We start from the raw sequence: 14588 nt of genomic DNA, 5'->3' as shown, positions 1-14588 counted from the left end.
TTACCTAGTGATGATTTATGGGACCATCGTGACATAGGAGACTTATAGAAAGGAAGTGGGCAGGTGAGGGATGGGGTGAATGGGAAGATGTACAAGTCTGACTGCAGAATAGAAGAAAGAAGTTCCCTTGTCATAAGGGGCGTCGCTGTGATGCTGTTGCAACCCAGTGTGTTGCTTTTCTCCATTTGGAGGTACTGTCTTCTTCACCTGGCTTGTCTCCAGGACTTGTTTGCAAACACTGGCACCCTTTTTTCCCTGGGAATTTTATGGAGAGACATCAATATATTTTTTTACTTCTCAGCTGCCCAGTGGACCTGAGGCATATTATCCATGGGCTGAGTGTTTTGTTCATTCCTTTGTTTGTGTTGAAGTCCACCATTTCTTTCTGGATGGCGAATTGTTAAAGCTTTGGAGAGCATTTTCCTCGGAAATCCTTTCCTCATGTTTTCTGTGTTGAACCCGTTTATTGCAGGATCCAGCCATTTCTGGCAATGAGACCCAGTACCTCCCATTCACCAGGGGCCAGGAAAGCGACGTGTTCATTAAGTGGCCAAACAGCAGTGACATTGTCTGGGGAAAGGTGAGGAATGGGAGGAGGTGCCCATAACTAACCAGCATCGCAATGTTCTGATGAAAAGATGCTCTTCATAAATCCTGGTAAAGTATACCGGGTAACTTATAAACTATGAGTGAGTAGAAATCTGTCCAATGCTGATTAGCTTAATAGACATTAATAAGACCAAGATCACAGGCCCCATCTCTAAAATATTAGTGAGTTTTATTTTGTTGTCTGGAAATATTATGGTGTTCACCACTCACATAGGCCAGTGGGCTATTTAACACACATAGAGGATCCCTTTGAGAATGGCCCTGAAATCCGTGTCTCCCAGTCACCCGCACTCAAGATTTGTTCCCACCTTTGGCCTATGATGCTTAATCAGCCTTCATATTTAAGTAAATCACTAACTCTTATGTGTTGCCCTCCTTCTTTCACTTCCTTTAATTCCTTTTTAGGGCCCCGGTCCTCATCCTTATTGTTTGGTATAGAGCGACAGGGTTTTAGGTGAACTCCTGGGCTCCAGGTGACAGTGGCCCTTAGCCAGGATTCATACTCTGCTCTGTCATGACACTGTACACTTTCTCTCGGTCTGGTGTGTGCCGTGCCCACCGTGCCCTGGTGTGTTGCCTTCTCCCAGCATACCCAAGTAGTACGTGTACTCAAGAGTGACTGAAACATTCCTTCTTAGGACCCATTCAATGCCTTGTTTCCTGTTCCTCTCTTTTCTCTACTGTTGCCCACAAAGAACACAGCATACAGCGCAGCACTTATGTGCCATCTTTGAACTCTTAAAAAATAAGGACCATTTCTTCAGATACAGACCGTAGAAGAGTCCCTGGCATAAAGAGGTGCTTAATAAGTGTTTTTTGAATGAATTAATTCATGTATATAGTGAATATCCTCCTAAATTAATTGATAATGTGGATTTTTAAATTTTTTAAAAGATTTTATTTATTTACTTTTAGAGAGAAGGGAAGGGAGAGAGAGAAACATCATTTTGGGGTTGCCTATCACACGCCCCTTACTGGGGACCTGGCCTGCAACCCAGGCATGTGCCCTGACTGGGAATCGAACCGGCAACCCTTTGGTTTGCAGGCTGGCACTCAGTGCTGTGGCACTGAGCCACAGCAGCCAGGGCAATAATTTGAATTTTTTTAATGCTACATATCCTTGGGTTTTCCAATAAGTCATGATGCTGATTAGAAGTGTTGAGGGGTTCACGGGTTGTAAATGGAAATCACCTTGTTTCTTTACTCACATTTGTTATTTAAAAAGGGAATTTCGTTATCGGTCCATGACAAGCACATCAGAGAACTGAGTGATGGTTTGAAAGGTGATTTGGTCGGAGGACTTGTTTAAAATGGATTTAGTTGATCATTAAGCTCAAAAGTGAAACTGTGATAGCTTACAGAATGAGTCAAGAGACCCAGCTTGTTTTCACCTAACGGAATTTCGTTCACCCAGACCTTAGAATTCAGTTACTGGCCAAGATCCCTGAGATTGTCGTGGAGATGTGTGTCAGTAGCATGTAACATGTGAAACATCTCACCACCTGTATGTATGCCTTTGAAACGTGTTAATTTTTCCTGTTTTTCTCTAGGTTTGGCCAGATCTGCCCAACGTGGAGGTGGATACGTCCCTTGACCATGAAACACAGGTTAAGGTATCATTACAGACAGATTTCTTCTCTTTTTTTCCCCCGTCTCCATTGCCCTAAATCCTTAGATACCCAGGAGTTTTATGCTGCTGTTCGGTCAAGTAGCTCTAGGTTGAGTGTCTTTGTCACCTGGTAATTTCTTGGTAGAGAAAAAGATCCCCAAATGGAAAACTCAACAAGCAAGTAAACCGGAAGTGTGTAGGAGGAAATTATAAATGAAATACCTTCACAGGCGTGCTTTTAATGGGTTGTTTTGTTCAAATCTGACGTTGCTCGAAAAATACTGAGCCCAAGCCTGGAGTATTTTCACTGGGGAGGGTGTGATCACACTGAGGGGCAGTGAATTGTCAGCATGGAATCCAGTTGGGAGGAGCAATGTCTCTGATTTCAGCCCAGCCGTCCCCCGCAGCTCCAGCTCCGGCATCCAGTGCCCCACCCACTCCGTGGCTCACTTTCTGCTGGTTCCTCTGGGCCACTGGTCTCCTTCATTCGACCCAGGTAGAACGCAGTACTGGAATATCTGAAGTCTCATAGTTTAGATGCAGACAGTTAATTGTCCAGTTCGTACGATGGAAATGTCCATTCATAAAATGAATCCTGTGTTTAAAAAGGACTCAAGACTATCCTAACCTTTGGGGAAAATAAGACTGAAATCAGCCGTCCCTGGTCTCTGTGCCTGCAGTGACCTCTGTGCCTGCAGTGAGCTCTGTGCAGAGGAAGCAGCAGGCCCGGCTTAGGGCTCCCCCTGCTGGTGGTGGTGCCTCGCACCGCACCTGCTCAGGCCCCTTCCGGTCCCACCCTAGCGTCCCTGGAGTGCCCAGAGTGAGTGCGTGTGTTGCTCTTACAGCGGTTCCGGGCCTACGTCGCCTTTCCCGACTTCCTGCGGAACAGCACGGCTGCGTGGTGGAAGAGGGAAATAGGAGAGCTCTACACCAACCCCCGAGAGCCGGGGAAGAGCTTGAAGTTCGATGGACTGTGGATTGTAAGTGCATCCTTCGTGGTTTGCCTTTGGAAACGCCAGCACTGCAAACCTGGAGAGGCAATTCCGAGACTAGTGAGGCAGGGAGCTAGGAATGAAAGAGAGGGCGGGAGCACAGAATTAATTGCTGGGAGCACCAGGACAAGAGGAGGGAGTCGCAGGGACATGTTATCTGGAGGAAGCGGGAGGCCATGGGGGGACCTGCCACCACTGGAGAGGCTGCCAGAGAAAAAGGTAGTGGGTACCCTGGCTTCTCTAATCTCCCATCTTCCGATCTCTTGCCACTGCCTCCCACTGGCCACGCCTACCCAGAAGGCAACAATAGGTGACCCGGGGCAGGATTCCAGGCAAGGAAGGCCCGGATCTGGGACAAAATAGATGTTCATCACAGTGCTCGTGCAGACGCCTGAGATATTTGTTACACATGTCACTTGGGCGGAAGAGCAGGGCTTCCTGCGATGTCTCTTCCTGGACAGGTGTCCAAAGGCTCTTCTGTTTATGCATTTCCAGGGATGGGAAGTGTAGCGACATCCCAGTCTCCTTCCCCAGGGCTGAGCGGCCCAAAACCCTGAGCAGGGTCTAGGCCAGCTCTGAAGAGCCCCTTGGGTCTGGACTGGGCTGCCCGTGACCCATGCAGAGACGGGAGTCCAAGCCCACCGGCCAGGCTGGGGCTTCCCCGGTCACTCACTTTCAGGATGGATGGGCACCGAGGAGACACGTATTAAAGGGCACAGGCTAACCCAGGCAGGCCAAGCACACGGTGAAGAGGTGTGGGGAGCTCCAGGGAACGGAGATCACTTTAGGATATTGGTTCCATTGGAGCAAAACTGTAGCTGATGAACTCAACATAGTCATCAGTTTCTGAAATACCTGCTTTCGCCCTTTTGTATGTCCTGTTTAAGATAGTCCGATACTCAAAGTGTTAATTTTTCCACGGGTAAAGCAGGCAGAGACCACTTGCTGCAGGAATCGCTACTCCTTGCATTTAAGGAATAGACCCCTGCGAATAGACCCCCGATTTCCAGATTTGTTTCTGAGTCTCCGACAGCTTCTCAGGGCAGCAGACGAGGAGATACTGCTGCTTGCGTATTTGGACTGTGCGGACGCCCGAATTAGTCCAGCTACTGGACTGAGAAGGACTAGGGGGAGAGAATAGTGACCACTGGCCACCGATAAAAAGGTTGTAAAAAACTGAGGTCAGATGGGGGAGTTGAATCAGGAGGAGATTTCCTTAGGTCTTAGATCCAGCTTCATCTTAGTCTTTCTGCCAGTAGGAAACAACCCTTAGGAGCTGAAAACTGGCACCTCAACTGGGAATTGAACACACTACTTAAACCAACATGCGTTCTTAGGGTCCATTCAGGTTCGTGCCCGAGATTAAACTGGGTCAGGGAATCAAGCAGTTGTGGGGGGCTTAAATAAGACACTTTTGTCTCCAGGAGGTCAGCGTGCCCCCAAGCTAAGGCCATACTCTGACGCCACAGAATCCTCTTTGCTGATTCATTTCAGGATATGAACGAGCCATCGAACTTCGTGGATGGATCTGTCGGGGGCTGCCGCGACGAAAATCTTAATAAACCACCTTATATGCCATGTATGTACAGTGATGACTTCATAAATGACCTCCCGGGCTCACAAACCCTTGAGAGTTTCCCCCTTATTGTCGAAGTGAAGCCTCATTTCGGAGTGAGAAAAACATTCTCAAACATGAGCTCAAAGCCCGCATAGAATAACCATGAATAAGTGCAAGCAAATTACTAATCAAGTGTGGCACTAATGACCTGATGTGGTGTGGAAGACACCAAGCAATGTAGGGGGGCATCCGATGACATCGGTAACTATGAACTGATGGCTACAGCTGTAAATAACTACCCCCCCCCATACACTCACATGTGCCCTGGTTGTCTTATGGTACAAACAGAAACAGAGAATGCTAGGCCTTGAAGATCAAGGGCATTTCAGAAAGTTGAGCTCTCTCTCTCCTTACAGAAACGTGGGGAAGGAAGGAGGGGACTGGCCTTCCTAAAAGCCCCATACCAGTAATTTGTGAGATGAAATCTGGAAATCAAGTTTTTTGATGTCTAGGTCACGGCTATGCTTCCTTTCCTCCCTCCCTTCCTTCTTCCTTCCTTGTTTTCCTTGGTTTAATGTTTGTTTATCAGGCAAGTACTGACACAGGAGAACGATTTAGCAACATCAATACAAACTTGATTGAAACCAGATCTATTCCCTTGAGAACATTGCCATCTAGTGGGAGACACCGACATGACACCGAAAGAGGGTGCCTTGACCAGCTCCATCCCCTGTCCTTACCTTTCATTAGTGATAACATCATTGAACATTGATTTTTTTCCCTTTTTTTAGACAAAAGTAATTATTAAAATTGGAGCTGTTACTGGTAACAGAGTCATTGATTGAAATAGAGCGATGCCAGGGTGATGGGCATTTCCAGTGAATGGGCAGTTCTGGTTGTTCAGAAAATAACTCGACATTTCCTCTCAGATTTGGAGTCCAGGGACAGCGGTCTGAGCAGCAGGACCCTGTGCATGGAGAGTGAGCAAGTCCTGCCCAACGGCTCCCCGGTGCGGCACTATGACGTGCACAGCCTGTACGGGTGGTCCCAGACCAGACCCACATACGAGTGAGTGTGTTCAGCCCCTTGCAGTAAGGATCGTTTTCCACCTTGTTACTTTTGTCTAGTCATATATAGAGGGATGCGAATTTAATGGGTGAAGGTCAAACTATCAGGAGTGGTTTCCCAGGCAACCGCACCACCTTGGAGTTGTATCAACCAAGTAAGTTGCTGAAGTCTCCTGTTTCAAGTGAGCAGGCACTAGTCATTGCTACAGTGGCATTCTTGCTACAATATATAGATGTATCAACATGTTGTGCACCAGAAATTTGCACAATGTTCTATGTCAGATAAACTTCATTAAAAAAGTAAGCTAAGTAGTTCTGCTGTGTTCAGTATATCCACAGAGTTGTATAGCAGTAACTACCCACCAGCGGTCATGTCCTACCCTTGTCTCAACCTCCTGAGCCCCAGAAACTGCTGATTTAGTCTCTATCTATATAGATTGCTTAATCTGGACTCTTTGTATAAATGGAACCATGCCATATGTGGCCTTTTGTGTTCCTTTTCAAGATTGTTTTACTTATTCTAGGTCTCTTATATATTTTTAAATATTTTACTTATTTATTTTTAGAGAGAAGTCAGGGATAAAGAGAGGGAAAGAAACATCAAAGTGTAGTTGCCTCTCGCATGCCCCCTACTGGGGACCTGGCCCACAACCCAGGCATGTGCCCTGACTGGGAATTGAACCAGTGACCCTTTGGTTTGCAGGTGGGCACTCAATCCACTGAGCCACACCAGCCAGGGTGGCCCCTTACATTTGATATAAATTTTAGGATTAGATTGTCAATTTCTGCAAAACGGCAACAGGGAGGTGGGTGGGGATTGTGTTGAATCTGTAGAACTATTTGGGGAGCCATCTTCACAATGTTGTCTTCTGATCCATGAATACGGAATGTCTCTGTTTCTTTAGATCTCATTTCTTTTCTTTCAGAAACATTTTACAGTTTTCAGTATGTAAGTTTCTGGGCAGTATTTTTTAAAAATATTTTTTCTATCCCTTTTTCTTCTCTCCTTCTAAGGTCTAATTATGTGTGTGTTATTGGTGCCTTTGAGTGTCTCTGAAATTCTGTTTACTTTTCTTCATTCTTTCTTCTTTGTGTTATTTAGTCTAGATAGTATCTATCGACCTATCTTCAGTTTTGCTGATGCTTTCTTCATCTAGCTCAAATCTGATGTTGAGCTCAGTCCCTCCAGGAAATCTATAATTTTAGTTATTGTGCTTTTCAACTCCAGGGTGTCTGTTTATTCCTCTTCAAATAAGTGCTGTCCTTTTGTGGCCATCCTCTATTTAGTGGGCAATCATTGTCATACTTTGTTAATCATTTAATATGCTTCCCTTTAGCTCCTTGAACATATAATAAGTAACTTAAAGTCTCTGTCTGCCAAGCTTCTCAGCAACATTTTCTATGACTTTTTTTTCCCTGTGTGTATAGCATACTTCCATGGGGTTTCTTTTACATGATAATGTTAAATAATACATTGTAACAACTCTGGCATAAAAATCTACCCGCTCAGGGTTTGTAGTTTTTATTGTTGCTGCTTTGGTTTTTTCATTGGTTGCTTATTTGTTTAGCAACTTTGCTATCTCATTTGATAGATTCTGGGGACACAGAATTTGCAGTTACAATGTTCTTAAAGCAACTGTTCTCAGAGGGAGGTCAGGGTCGGGTCTTAGAGTCCAGAAGAAGCCTACCTCAGGTTAGCCTTCCCAGGCCCCTGAAATGCCTCTGTGTCTTTCACCCCTTGCTAAGGGGGTGAGTATGAGAAGGCTCACCTTCCAGCTTCAGGCAGTCTGTGAGACAGCCTTTTACTGCCTGTTTGCCCAGGCCTGCGAATGCAGCTGGAAGTCAGTCCCTGGAACTTTCTCCTTCCCTGGTTCTTTCTCGGGCACGCACAAAGCCTTGTGCCTATGCCGTCTTAGATCCTCAGGAATACGTAGGGACTTTTCCAAGTTCTCCATGGTGAGAGTGCAATTGCCATCTGGCCCACCCAGCCCTGCTGGGGGTGGTTTAGACCGCAAATACCCCAGGACCTGTTCCTCTTTCTGGCCAGCCTGGGGCTCAATCAACCCTTTCTTTCCAAAAGAGCTTTTGGCTGTAAAAGGCTTTTTTATTTTATTTTATTTTTATCGGGTTCCAATTCTCCAGGACTGACTTTTAAATTACCAGCCAAGCTTTTGTTCGTCCCAGCTGCAACCACAGCCTGAGTCCTCGTGATGTTGCCAGAAAACGGTTATTATTTTAGTCATTCCCCGGGGGTGGGCGGGGGTACTTTCCTCTCTGCTGAGTTGAGCTCTGAGTCTAATCAAGTGGCCCCAGCACCCTGGGAACAGAGATTTTTCCAAAGGACTGGAAGTTAGAAATAAAAATATTATTGTGCTCTTGGGATGGGGCTTTTTAAGAGAGCTACAAAAACAGTCGTACCTCTCTGTTTGCTTCAGGGCTCCTGGCTCATGGTGCCAGTGAGCTAGGGGAGGGTCAGGCTGGAGATAGGCCGAGTTAAAATCCTGCATACCTGACTGTCTTGCCAAGATTTAGTAGTTTCTCCTGGATATGTGATTTTTTTTCCCTTCTTTATATGGCTGGTTAATTTCTAAAGCTCTGAACTGGTCAGTGTCAGGGGTCTTCACATCACTCACATCCATCCTTTCTCTATCTCCCTGCCTATGGCAGGCCTGTGTTATCTTCCACTCATATGTGTGCACATGTGTGCCCCCGCGTGCCCAGTCTCCATCCACTTTTGGATTTATTTTGCTGTGAAATTTGGGAAGTGACCTAAGTGGGTTAGTCTCCACTATGCTCACTGGCTTCTTTTCCAGACATTGTTTATTGAATAGTTCATCTGTGTCTATTGATTTGTGATGCTTTATTTAGCAAATATTTGATGGCATTATATCCTAGCATCTGTTCATAGACTCTCTCTTTGGTTCCATTGATTTTTCTCTCACGCAGATTGCTTGTTTTCTGACTGAGGCTGGGTGCAGAAGGCCCACCTTTGATCAAGAAATGTTTAAACATCTTTTTTGTATGTTTGTCTCTGTGCGCAAACGTGACTCTGCTTTTTTGAGGAGATGCATAGGAGAGTGAATATTGCAAAAAAAAAAGCTATAGTCTTATGTAGTTTTATATAGGTCCCATATCTGCTTCCTTGCTCTTCAAGTGCCTTTTGACAAATTATCCACTGTCTCTGAGCCTGTTTCCGAACAGCACACGGAGGTGAAGGAAACCCTCCTTGTGAGGTAGTGAGACCTGTACACGAAAGTGACCAATATAATACCTGGAACAGAGTAATCACTCCATCAATGCATTGGCCCTCCTCTCCACCCCTCCTCCTACCTTCATGTGGACAGCTAGTTAACTCAATTTAAAAAAAAAAAGGAAATCCACATCTTAGGTGATGTTCTGTCTCTGGTGATGCCCTTTCTGGCTCTGCAGTTCCCTGGGACTCTCAGCACCACTTTTAAATAGCAGGTGCTCGGGGAAAGAGGCTCTCTGGCTGAAATTCAGCCCTGCTGCTGCCCCGTGCTCAGGGCTGAAGCTTTGCTCCCCATGGCTGTCCAGTCCCATGAGGGTGACTTTGCCTTCAAGTCCCCCCGTCCACCATGGGTGAAAGTCACACTACCAAGACATGATCTGCTTGGGGAGGAGAGGTGGCCAATCTCTCAGAGGAGAAAAGGACAAGAGCCCCTTCCTCAGCGGCTTTTATTGGGTTGTAACACACAGGAATACAGGCGGCAACGATCAAACAGTAGATAACATTTCAAAGAAATCTGAGGGCTTAGTCTGAGTCCGCGTCTGTCAGGAAAGGGGGTTGCAGAAACTTGGGGAGACATACTCATTTCCTGCTGGGAGCCTTAACATATGAATGAAAACACTTTTAGCAAAGCAGGTTTCACAGGGTTTTTAGGAATTCTTTCTTATGCCAGATCACCCCAGATCCCGCTCTAGGCAGGCAAGGGGCTGTACCGCCTCCCCCTTCCCCCATCACAGGTTTCCAGGCTTAAGTGGATTAGAGCCAGGAAGCGCTTCTCCCAGACAGAAATGGGGACTTAGGCTATGCCAGAATAGTTGGGGAACGAGGGTCCATCCCTCTCTCTTTGTTGTAAGCCCCCCAAGTCCTTCCATGATGACCTTCCAAGTGATTGTGTCTGAGGTCTTACCCGTCATGGACATCAGCCATGCTTTGGGGGCAGGGAGGAAACTGAGGCAGCATCTGCTACCAGAGACAAGCTTTGTCTCCTGTGGCTCGCATTGCAGAGGTTGCTCACCCATCCTTAGCCCTGGGGAGCAGTTACAATTCCTGAAACCAGGTAGAGCGGTTCCCAACACAGTCCATCCTCTGATTCACCTCCCTGTGCCCCTCCAACCAGAGCTGTACAGGAGGTGACAGGACAGCGAGGGGTCGTCATCACCCGCTCCACGTTCCCCTCGTCTGGCCGCTGGGGAGGACACTGGCTGGGAGACAACACGGCCGCGTGGGACCAGCTGCAGAAATCTATCATCGGTATGTGGTCCTCCTGGGGCCTGTGCGTTGCTTATGTCCTATCACCGTCCTTGTGGGCAGGTGCTGAGTTCTCCCCGGGGCCTGAGTTTCAGTTGACACCCATCTTTTTATTTGTTCACCACGACCGGGCTGGGGCTTTTGAAGGGGTACAGAAGAGACAGGGCACGCCCGCCCTCCCGAAGGGCTGCTCAGTCCAGCACAGCTGTATCTTCTCGTTGCAGGAATGATGGAATTCAGCCTCTTTGGAATACCTTATGTAAGTCCTACTGGGGCCGTTGCTCATTACCCAGGCGGATTTTAGGGGGTGCACACGTATGACAGTCCCGCCTCATGCCCCAATTTTGCATCTCAGACAGGAGCAGACATCTGTGGGTTCTTTGGAGATGCCGAATATGAGATGTGCGCTCGCTGGATGCAGCTGGGGGCCTTCTACCCCTTCTCCAGGAACCACAACACCGTGGGGACGAGGGTGAGGCAGCTGTTGGCGCTGCAGGGGTCCCGTGTCCTCAAGTCACGACGTTGCTTTTGATGTTAAAAAGGAACCATAATTATTTATGGGGAAAGCTCATACAGAGCAACAGAACCTCCATTTCTTAAGAAGACCCACCGAGTTCAAAAACCTAGAATAACCAATGATTTTTCAAGAACGTGCTTTGTCTCATCTCTTGGTGGAATTGTTGACAATGCCTGCCCTCTGGGGCTGAACTAGAAGAAGCCACCTTTGCCTTTAAGAATAGTGAATATGTATTTCGCTCCAGCCCATCCAAGAGATGTTAGTGTGTCCCAGAGACCCATCTCTCTGCACCTTGGGGGAGGGGGGAGAAGGAGCCCAGGATAAAGAGGAGGAAGCAAGACACTTGGGTTTAGTAAGAAGGCACGAGTTGGGGGAAGGGCAGGAAATGAAGGGAGGGGTGTTGTGGAGCCTACCTAAGGGGTACGTGCCTGCTGGCACTTCTCTGACGTCACTGGGACGGAGTGAAAAAGAAGCGCTCTCTCCTGTGCTCCTTTATCCCCTTAGAGACAGGATCCCGTGGCCTGGAATTCAACCTTTGAGATGTACTCGAGAAGAGTCCTGCAGACCAGATACACCCTGCTGCCCTACCTGTACACCCTGATGCACAAGGCCCACGTGGAGGGGAGCACGGTCGTGCGCCCCCTTCTGCACGAGTGAGTGCGGCCTGCTTCCCCAGCGGCGGGTCTGGGCGTGGCCTGAGAGTAACCCCCCTCCGCAGCCCTTAAGGTCTGAGTAGACTTTCCGTACTTACTATTTAAGGTTCATCGAGGACAGAACAACGTGGGACATAGACAGTCAGTTCCTGCTGGGCCCCGCCCTCTTAGTCAGCCCGGTGCTGCAAGCTGTGAGTTTTCCATCCCAGACCACAAACCCTCCAACCACGACCGGAAGAACAGGAAGGGTGTTGAGAGACCATCTGGTCCAGCTCACTATTTCTAGAATATTTGGGGGATTTTTTTTCTTTTTCTTTTCCAAGGTCTCCGTGAATGAAAACTTAGCCTCAGTGGATTTCTTGGCTTTCTGAAATTATTTTTTAATCCTCACTCAAAGGCGTGATTGTTGATTTTAGAGAGAGGGAAAGGGAGGGAGGGAAAGAGAGAGAGAGAAACAGAGATCAATTGCCTTTCATATGCACCCCACCAGGGATCAAACCTGCAACCTAAGTATGTGCCCTGGCTGGGAATTGAACCCGTGACCTTCAGGTGTATGGGACGATGCTCCAACCAACTGAGCCACACTGGCCAGGGCTGATTTCTTGTTTTAATGTTTTGTCACCTTCCATCCTTATAAAGTTGACCTTTTTGAAAATTTTTTATTTTTCTGTGTGTTTGAAACAAAGTTCCCAGGATCTTTCTTAAAACCTCCCAAACTCTTAAACATCATTGAGAACATTCCCATTTTTATGTGACTGCTACAGAGAGAGTTTTTTAAAATCGAAACTGGATTGTTGAGTTATTCACACGGACCCGCTGATTTTCTGTTTCAGAACACCTTTGAGGTCCAAGCCTATTTTCCCCAGGCCCGTTGGTATGACTTTAGCACGGTAAGAATGAAGGGGAGTCTGTTGTGAAGAGCTGGGTTGGTCCGTGCAGGCTGGACAGGCGGCTGGATTTCCCTCCTGACTTGCAGACACCGGTTTGATGAGGCAGTAGCTTTTAACCTTTTGGTGGTGCAAGGTTTCTTTAAATAAAAGTATCCAGAAAAGCGTAACATTGTAAAATCTGGCTCCCGTATCACCCTGAGTCCTCCCCTCATCTCCCACCTTTTCTGGAGAATAAAGAGAGAAGACCGGATTTCCGGAGTTTTCAGCAAAGCTGAAGATCAGAGATTCTCTTTTTCCATCTGCGGTGTTTTGCTGACTCCCCAGCACGCGCCCTTGGGGAGGACGGACTGGCAAGGAAGCACGCGCTTGTTTTCTCTGCCACCGACCCTTGCCCGCGTTCTCTGTCCCTTCTAGGGATCTGGCAACACGTCCACGGGCCAGTGGAGAAAGCTGCAGGCTCCCCTGGACCACATCAACCTTCACATCAGAGGAGGCTACATCTTGCCTTGGCAAGAGGCGGGAATGAACACCATCTCCAGGTGAGAGAGGTGTGGTGCTTCACACGGCAGGCTCTCAAGGGCTGCCCACCCCATCGCAGGCTCTGTGCATAAGTAACCCTGGTCCCAGGCCGTTCACTCCTCCGATGCTGTGAGTGCCCTCGGAGTGGGGCCTGGTGGGGGAGGCGTTGTTCATCCTGGCTGCCTTGGGGAGATGGTTTCTCTGGAGCTCTGTGTCAGAGGGAGGGGCAAAAAATTTGCGGGGCACAGCAGCACGTACCTCTTTCCGTACTATTAAAAATTGGGGATATACTGATGAGCTCTTTGATTTGTGGTGGCTTTTCAGGGCTCATTTCCTGTTCTGAAAGCTACTGAAAGGGTTTTGTTTGTTTGTTTGTTTTAGGGGTGTCTTCTTCCTATAAAGAAGTAGTTTCTCATCATATTATGTATAATCTGTATTATAAGTAAAGGATGTGATTTGGTTTTAAAATTTTTTTAAAGGTTTTATTTATCTTTAGAGGGGGAAGGGAAGGAGAGAGGGAGAGAAATATCAGTGTATGGTTCCCTCTTGTGCGTCCTCTGCTGGGAACTGGCCTGCAACCCAGGCATGTGCCCTGACTGGGAATCGAACCGCGATCCTTTGGTTTGCAGGCCAGCGCTCAATCCACTGAGCTACGCCAGCCAGGGCCTGTATTTGGTTTTTGAAAGTGGAAGTTTTACCAAATGTTTCATTAAATTTTAAATATTATTTCTATTACCTTTGAATTATCTTGTATTTTAGCTCATATTACATGTTTTTGGAGATTTATGTGCATTTTAACTCCATTACCTTTATTTTGGTTTTCTGGATGAATAGTAGTTTCAACAGATGCTATCTTTTATTCTCACAATTTACTATCTAGAGAAAAATAACTTTTTTTCCCCATAGTCGACAAAAATTGATGGGATTGCTCATTGCTCTGGATGACACGGGGGAAGCTGAAGGCCAGATGTTCTGGGATGATGGAGAAAGCATTGGTGAGTCGGAGCGCCCCATGTTCTCCACACGCCATTCAGAAAAAACGCACCCCCGAGGTTCGGGATGTAATCGGCATAAACTGAAAATCCATCTCATTTCTGCTGCTGTTAGTACAGTGATGGTGTTGGGAGAGTTTTTGCACCTTTGCCTGCTGGTTTTGATATGGTACTGTAATTATTATAGAAGAATATGTGATCCTCAGCTCCGTAGGTTCTGCAAACCGATGTCAGAGCTGCCGCTGGGTCGCACTGTCTGCATAACGGTCTCACTCGGATTTTTAAAAAAAGTGTGGCTGCAAATATCAGGCTGGCAGTTCACTCAGTCTCGGTGGTTCACAGACCTGGCTGTGTTATTCGGGCTGGCCGTGTATTCCCCAGCCACCCTTTTCCTCCTAAGTACGCCCATGCAGGAGACGAATCAGGGCTTAGGAAATTTCCTAGTGTCTCAGAAACAGGGAATTACATGTTGTCAAAAGGATGCCTCTATCAAAGACGTGTTAGTATGTATGCTCCCTCTCCTCAGTCTGGGGACGTGATAGTTCTACTCTAGATAATTGGTATTTGTCACTGTAATGAAAACGTCCTCATCCTCAGACAGTCCCATGGATATACTGATGCACTGTTAACCAACCAACCCATTTTCCATTACGAGTATTGCCAATACTTAGTTCCAATACTCATTAC

At 47.1% G+C, this 14588-nt stretch overlaps 1 protein-coding gene across 1 annotated transcript in view; it reads left to right on the top strand.

Annotated features, from left to right (window-relative positions):
- Nucleotides 1-14588, top strand: part of MGAM2 (maltase-glucoamylase 2 (putative)) — a 77875-nt gene that overhangs the window by 49884 nt on the left and 13403 nt on the right. Inside the window, exons 30-42 of the mRNA XM_037049287.1 lie at nt 473-580; nt 2160-2222; nt 3064-3198; nt 4705-4789; nt 5698-5836; nt 10200-10333; nt 10555-10589; nt 10686-10802; nt 11352-11500; nt 11607-11691; nt 12334-12390; nt 12805-12929; nt 13816-13904. Of these exons, the coding sequence (XP_036905182.1) occupies nt 473-580; nt 2160-2222; nt 3064-3198; nt 4705-4789; nt 5698-5836; nt 10200-10333; nt 10555-10589; nt 10686-10802; nt 11352-11500; nt 11607-11691; nt 12334-12390; nt 12805-12929; nt 13816-13904 (1321 nt within the window). The remainder of the gene's footprint in view (nt 1-472; nt 581-2159; nt 2223-3063; nt 3199-4704; nt 4790-5697; nt 5837-10199; nt 10334-10554; nt 10590-10685; nt 10803-11351; nt 11501-11606; nt 11692-12333; nt 12391-12804; nt 12930-13815; nt 13905-14588) is intronic.

The sequence above is a fragment of the Sturnira hondurensis genome, unplaced genomic scaffold (genome assembly GCF_014824575.4).
Source record: "Sturnira hondurensis isolate 20B ecotype Veracruz unplaced genomic scaffold, ASM1482457v3 Scaffold0006437, whole genome shotgun sequence".
Classification (NCBI taxonomy): domain Eukaryota; kingdom Metazoa; phylum Chordata; class Mammalia; order Chiroptera; family Phyllostomidae; genus Sturnira; species Sturnira hondurensis.
Note: the sequence above shows the minus strand (reverse complement) of the source record. Positions and strands in the feature narration are given on the sequence as shown.